This window comes from Vigna unguiculata, chromosome 9 (genome assembly GCF_004118075.2).
Source record: "Vigna unguiculata cultivar IT97K-499-35 chromosome 9, ASM411807v1, whole genome shotgun sequence".
In the NCBI taxonomy this organism is placed as follows: domain Eukaryota; kingdom Viridiplantae; phylum Streptophyta; class Magnoliopsida; order Fabales; family Fabaceae; genus Vigna; species Vigna unguiculata.
In genome coordinates, this window is record NC_040287.1 from 35,624,997 (window position 1) to 35,632,480 (window position 7,484).

General features: G+C 28.5%; 1 protein-coding gene across 2 annotated transcripts; it reads left to right on the forward strand.

Moving 5' to 3' along the window:
- The first annotated feature begins 1,026 nt into the window (after positions 1-1,026).
- LOC114162273 (MADS-box protein SVP-like) lies at positions 1,027-7,484 on the forward strand. 2 transcript variants are annotated; one of them, XM_028046099.1, is made up of 10 exons: positions 1,043-1,064; positions 1,170-1,322; positions 1,533-1,730; positions 5,610-5,688; positions 5,923-5,978; positions 6,081-6,180; positions 6,289-6,330; positions 6,634-6,675; positions 6,938-7,119; positions 7,369-7,387. In XM_028046099.1, exons 3-10 carry the CDS (start codon positions 1,549-1,551, stop codon positions 7,385-7,387), a joined length of 702 nt encoding a protein of 233 aa, XP_027901900.1. In that variant the 5' UTR covers positions 1,043-1,064; positions 1,170-1,322; positions 1,533-1,548. The 2 variants fall into 2 exon arrangements, with proteins under 2 accessions (XP_027901899.1, XP_027901900.1); XM_028046098.1 differs by lacking the exon at positions 1,170-1,322 and having other exon boundaries at positions 1,027-1,064; positions 7,369-7,484.

A 7,484-nucleotide genomic window follows, 5' to 3' on the forward strand; every position in this document is an offset into this window, starting at 1 on the left:
ATTGTAGTCACGTTTATTTTAATATTCTTATAGTAATATTTAAGTATCTGAAAAATGCTATCCAGTATAATTTTCATCAATTATTATCTGATGAATAAGACTACTCATTCAGTACATTTTACAGTTTTCTAATAATTCTTATATCAAAGATACTATTTTTTTATTATATACTTTTCGTGAAATAGTCATTCAATTGGTTAATATAATTCAAAACTATTTTCTATCAATATTTTAATAAACTGTTAGTATAAATATATATATATATATATATATATATATATATATATATTATAAATTATAAGAATATTGGGTCTCTAAATATTTATTATAGTGTTTAGGGTTAAGTATGTTTTTAGTCCCTCAATTTTGATTCAAAATTGGAATTCGTCCCTAATCGAAACTTTGATAAATTTTGGTCTTTAAACTTTCAAAATGAATGAATATAGTCCTTTTAACCTAATTTTGTTAACTTTTTTTTAACATGTGAAATGTGTTTTATATTAACATCAGAGTTGTTTACGCCGTTTGACACATTCTTGACTCAATATTTATTGAGAAATGCGTTTGAAACCTATAAAAAGTTAACAAAATTAGGTTAAAAAAACTATATTTATTCATTTTTTAAATTTAAGGACCAAAATTTATCAAAATTTCAACCAAAAATAAATTCCAATTTTAAATCAAAGTTAAAGGATTAAAAACATATTAAACACTAAATTTTACTCTCATGCAACCACGGTGCTTAAAATAAACAATCGTGTAAAAGACTGAACTGAAATTCCTTTCGCATCGATCTCTGAATAGCCAATGGCAATTTTCCTACAATTAATTATTCCATGTTTTGAAATATCCATATCCGATTTTGACTAGTGGTCACAGTCATTAATTAATTATTTAAAATGAAATACAGGTAAGAAAAAAAATCAAGAAAAAGAAGGGATATAATATAAGAGAAATAAATAATTAATTAGTAATGAAAATAGAAAGAGTTGAGCATTATCTAGCTATCTATAAAGGGAAGGGTTTCTTTCCTTTCTTGATATGAAGCCAGCGTCCAAATCAAGGTTATCTTTCTTTCTCTCTCTTGTGTTCCTGACTCCCAAAAGTTCTCCTTCTCTTACCACTTTCTTTCTTTGTTACTAAATCTGATTGGAGCAACATTTTCTTAGTTTTTCCCCTTTCAGTACAAATCAAAATACTGCTACATAAACTTCTCCACTACCTTCAACCATATCAATCAACACCCAATTGAAATCAAAACCCACCCACCAATCCAAACCTCTCAAAATCCTTGCATGTTCACAAACTTCCCTTTCGGTGTGGTAGGTTCCTTTTTCTGTTCCCGTTATCCAGATCTGAAACTGGGTCTGTCTTTTATTAGGGTTTTTTTTTTTTCTTTCCGAGTTACACAAGAACCAGTGTTCATCATTCCATTTATTATTCCATATCCTTATATACATATGTGTCATGTACAACTATTTTTTGTGTTTTCGGAGAAGTGTGTGTAGTTTAAAACAGTTCTTTTAATTCAGTTTTTGCAGCTGGAAAATGACGAGGGCGAAGATAAAGATAAAGAAAATCGACAACATAACCGCGAGGCAAGTAACATTTTCTAAGAGAAGGCGAGGGTTGTTCAAGAAAGCTGAAGAGCTTTCTGTGCTTTGTGATGCTGATGTTGGTCTCATAGTTTTCTCATCTACAGGGAAACTCTTTGATTATAGCAGTTCCAGGTATGTACGGATACATATATAGATATTGTATTACACAACTGTGACTTTTCTCTCAGTATTTGTATATATACATACATATATACATGTATAAAGCATAATATTCTTACGTTGTTTTCGATTAATACGTATATGTGTGTTTGTGTGTGTGTTTGGTCCTTCTTGTCCCAATTCCTCTAAGCTAGTAGTGCCTGTAGTTTGTGTACGGAATGTGTTTGAGAGAGAGAGAGAGAAAAAGAGGGACAGTGTATTAGGTGTAATCTCATGATGGGTTTGGAACACAAACCTCGTTTCGCTCGCTTGTGTTCTTGTTTTATGGGAATTTAATAGTAGTCTATTGAAGTTGTTTCCATGAAAGATTGTGCTGCTGAGAGGAACAAAAAAAAAATGCAGGTGCATAAGTTAATAGGTATAGTTTCGACTACCTTTGATGTTAGTGTTATTACATCTTAGTTCACTGGCTGTTGAATGTTATTGTTGTGCAGTTAATGCACTTTTCCCAAAGAATCATGTGTCTAGGAAAGAAACTTCAGTTTCGAAGGTTTCATTTGAAGCTATGAAAATGTATTTGGTTGCTTATAAATCTAAACCCGTTCAAAGAACTCGTCTTTATTTTCTGACTCTTGGAAGAAGCACGAGTTTATCACTGAATATCCCACAGATAAAGTGTTGTATGCTAAGACACGAGCTTTATATATGTTTTTTTTCATATACATGTATATGAAAAATCGTTCCGCAAACACCAAAGAGACAACAAAAGTTGTTTCAAAAGTAGTATAATTGTGCAAGAAAAAACAAATTCTCTTGGTCTTTAACTTGTGTATCAATCTAGCACATTCTTATATTATAACGACAACTTTGCTTACAATTTCTGAGAAACGGAATTGGTATTCTTGTCATATGTCTCAAAAGTATAAACGATCAGAGATCTGTTACAGCAAGACTCATAACTGTAAACCTTTCTGTATATGGTTTCTCTTGAACTTTTGGTAATGTCAGACATTAATGCTCATTTTCCGGGTACACAAAACAGACATTATAGGATATAAGAGGAAAATGCTTTTCTCAGAATTCGAAATGACACAATGAGTGTGCTTGGTTGGAACAAACAAACTGGTCAATAGAGTGATAAAATAATATTTGCACAAAAAGCTTGAACAACAAATTTCTCCGCACTCATGAGTAAGTTTTGAGAAAATATTACAGTCAGCTTTTTCATTTAGAATGATATTTTATTTTACTTTAATATTTTTGCTTATTAACTTTTATATATCTTCCTTCATCACGTGATAAATCTTATTCCAAACTCGTTCTCTTTATATATTTATCCTTATCTAAAAAAAAAAAATTGATGGTTTTATAAATGGTCGAATTATGCAATCTTTGACATAGGGAATTAGGTTTCACAGACAAGGATCATACGCTTAGGTAGCAATTGATGGTTTTGGTGAGGTAACTATACGGTTTTAATTCAGGAGAAGTGTGCCATATGTACACAAAACATTCTCAGGTCTTGTTTCTTCTGTTGTTTTGGTATTAGTTGGTCCTTAATAGAGTTCGGATTAGGTACTCCCTTTTTGATAAATTTTTACAAATTACCTAAATTAGTAAAAAGATATTACTTTATTACTTTATCTTGATTAAAAAATAAAAAAAATAATTTATTTAATTATATTTATGAAATTTTGTCAAATTTGTCAAAAATAGTTTGTTAAAAAAATGATTTTTTCTTATTTATAAATGGATTGGGACTTATCTGATGCTATTATGAGTCTTTATTTTACATTTTACTATTCAAAATTGATAACTCTGATGTATATTGCTTCCATATATGTCAACTATATTTTTCCTTGAAGATGAGATTGAAATTGGAGAATTAGGAATAATATATATTATAAGAAAATTATTAAATAACAATTGAGTTTAAAGATAAAAAATAATTAATTACTATTAATTTAGATATCAATTTATAAACTAAAAATTATTAGTATATAAAATAATTTTTATTATAAATAAAAAATTAAAATTGATTTATGAATTAGAGTCAAAATTATTCTCTAATATTAGATATTTTAGCTACTAATGAATTATAGTGTTTAAATTAGTTTCTAACTTAAAAGTTAGAGACTAATTTAAAATTAATAATAATGAGTAGTTAAAACTGATAGAAAACAAATCAAACTCTAAATCATAAGTCAATTATAACTTTTATTTATATTATAGATTATTTTAGATATCAATAAATTTTAATTTATAAATAGTACGTAAGTTAGTTAATAAATTAATATAATGACTAATTATTTTAAATTTTAAAAAATTATTGCAATTATTTTATATAATAGAATGTTGGAACTTGAACTACGTGCATTGGTGAATTGAATTAAATATGTAATTGAACAAAAGCCCTAAATTCTCAAAATATTTCTTAAGGTGTTGGTGAGGGAATTTTTTTGCTAACTAAAACTACATTGTCATTAATTTAATCATTATCAGAAACATCAGTGTGAGAAATTAAATAGAAAAAGTATACATTTAGTTTATTGCTTTAGAATATATTGTTTTCTCGAAAAATTGTATTTTTCATGTTTGGTTGAAGGGAAATATCCCCATACTCTAATTACATCTCTGAAAAATCATTTCTAATAATTCAGAAAACAAGTAAAGTATATATATGTAAATAGTTCAGAAATAAATAAAGAAACTACATCCTGATACAGTGATATTTACAGGAAGAACAGAATAATCTCTATGTATTAAAAAAATAAATAAATCTTGTGTGTTTGAAAGCATATATCATAATATTAATATATAAAAATAATAAAGGTTGAAGATGCTTTACTCAAATTTGAAGGTGAAGGAATTTCATGAGGTTTAAATTGGTTGAAGCTCGCGAAAATAAGTGAATAGATGTATCAATTTTCCTTGATGACAGTGATAATATAAGTGTTTCTCTTATATGTTAGTTTTTCTTAGGAATGGCAATTAGGCCTAGTCTGCGGGTCCGGTCCGCAGGCTCACCGAAAAAATATGAGACGGGCCAGAGTAATGAGTACGCATGCTTTTGCGTCGATTATGATGCTCCTCACAAAAGACAAGGTCTTAGAGGCTCTTGTTCTTTAAAGACTTCTTTTCTTGGGTCAATTTTCATATCAAATGAACTTGAAGCAGCACATAAAGGAAAATAAAAGGGATATATTTAACAATTTGACATGTTCCATTTTTTATGTCCTCAAAAGTTTTAGTCTCACTACAATTTTCTTTCTCTCTATTTCATAACTTTTCATTCCTAAAGGTACCTTTTTTGTTGCTTATATGAAATGTAAAAAGATTTTATCCCTTTGTTTATGTCCATAAATCTTATAAAACATCATTGATTCTGGCTACCACTTGCTTATCAGAAAATTTTATTTCTTTACGAGTTAAATTTTCTCAAATACTATATTGAAAATTAACTTAATTACTTTTTGTTTCTGTGTTATGGGAAGATTTTTTTTTCTAATGTTGTCGACTTATATATAAGACCATGCTGATCAAGAAATCTGTTTACGAAGTTTTAGATGATATCAGGAGTTACTTTTAACCACACGAGTTAAATGCAATGTGAGTTAATAAATATTTCAAAGATAAACTGTCAGAAATTCTTTCTCTATATACAGATAAGATAATTTTTCATATGAATGTCGTGCTCCTTCTACAAATTGCATAAGAATTATGAATTTATTATACTTTTTTTTTTTTGATCGGCATGAATTTATTATACGTATGCATGGATTAATCACGTAACCCTTATATCCATTATTTTTCTCTCAAGAAAATGCATTTTATTTAAACTTTTCTGCTAACATTTTTTTTTTGTCTCTTTTTGTTTTGGTCTTTTTATAGTATGAATGGCATAATTACCAAGTATAATTCGCATTCCCCTGGCATTGACAAATTGGACAGGCCATCACTAGAAATGCAGGTTGTACAAAAAAAATGTTCTTATATTTTGTTTTTCTCTATTTAACTTCTTGGAGACCAAAACACATATTATGTAGGAAAATGATCTAATTATTCTTATATACTATGTTATTATTATTATTATTACTTCTTGAAAGAGGTGTGTGATAATCAAATAAACACGTTTCAAAATTTTAGGTTGAAGTAACACTAACAGCTGATAAGTAACTGCACTAGTTTATATTGTTGATTTCAGCTAGAGACTACCTCCAAATTGAGTAAGGAAGTTGCAGAGAGAACCCAAGAACTAAGGTATATATGATTTTTTTATTTTTGAAATTAAAAAAATAAAAATAAACTTGAAGAATAACTGGATGAAGTAACATACATTGTGTTTATGTTTTGAACTATTAGTTGGATGAAAGGTGATAATCTTCAAGGACTAGGCCTAGATGAGTTGCAGCAACTGGAGAAAAAACTTGAAAGTGGACTCGACCGTGTGATTGAGATAAAGGTAAGAACATAAACTCATTTGGTTAATTTTCTGTGGTCCATTTTCTGATGAATGATTCATATATATATATATATATATATACCAACTCATTTCAACTTTTTCCTTCAGGAAAAGCAGATGATGGGTCAGATTTCAGAACTTCAGAAAAAGGTTTTTCTGATATAAATGATGCAGTTATAGTGTCTTCACTCAAATTGAAATTAATGCAGACTAATTATAGTATAATCTTCATAGTTCTTGCTGCATGAATATTAAATTAGTGTTTCCTTTAGTGAATACCAGGATTTCGATAACTTGGTTATGTTATAATCATAAATATAATTAGAAATGCGACAGTGTTTTAATTCTAGGAATATCATAATGTTCATACTCAAGTCAATTTAGGGCTAGATTTTTCTAGTAACTTCCGAATTTTGAGGATTAATTGTTTGGTTTCTTTTCTGTCTGCTAAAGGGAATCGTGTTGGAAGAAGAGAACAAGCATTTAAAGAAAAAGGTGAGAAATCAAAGACTCACTCAATTTCTTTTATTCTGTTTACTTACGAAAAACTCAAGATTATGAAATAATGCAATAAATCTGTATTTAATTTGTCTCTCATTTATGGTAGACGTAAGAAAAAACATTTAAGAATGAAGTGAAGATAATAAAAGCAAAATTGAAAAGATAATATAATAGGTAATATTATATTGTCTTGATTTTTAATTTAGAAGTAGATAAATAAATTACAGAAAGTTTTAATGTTACATGAATTAATCAGCTGGCGGAGACGGAGATGGAGGCTATGGCTATGGTGCGTAAAACAAAAATGCATTTTTTGATGGAGTCAAATATGGGAATGCAAGAAGAAGGTGTTTCATTAGAGTCTACAAACAACGTTAGCAGTTGCATCAGTGACCCTCCTGTTGAAGATGGTTCCTCGGACACGTCTCTCAAGTTAGGGTAAGCAAACCCAACAAACACCAACGACAACTCTATATACATAACTTTTATGACTCATATTTAAAGAATGTTTTGGTCTTAAAAAAATTAACTTTTATATTTGTAAAAAAAAAATTGTTAGTGAAATAATGAATGTAAAGTGTGTGTAAAAATTTGCTGGGTGTACAAATAATAATACATGTAAAGAACACTTGCAAATACTGTTACGTTATTTTGAACAAGTTCTTTGTTTTATTTTTATTTTTTCAGGTTACCCTTCTCTAACTGAAGATATGTAAAATGGTGAATGAGCCATATCCGGTTTCAAGTATCTAAGAATTTCTCTTGAAATCTGTAAGCACTTGTTTTTCTTGAATATTTCGTAA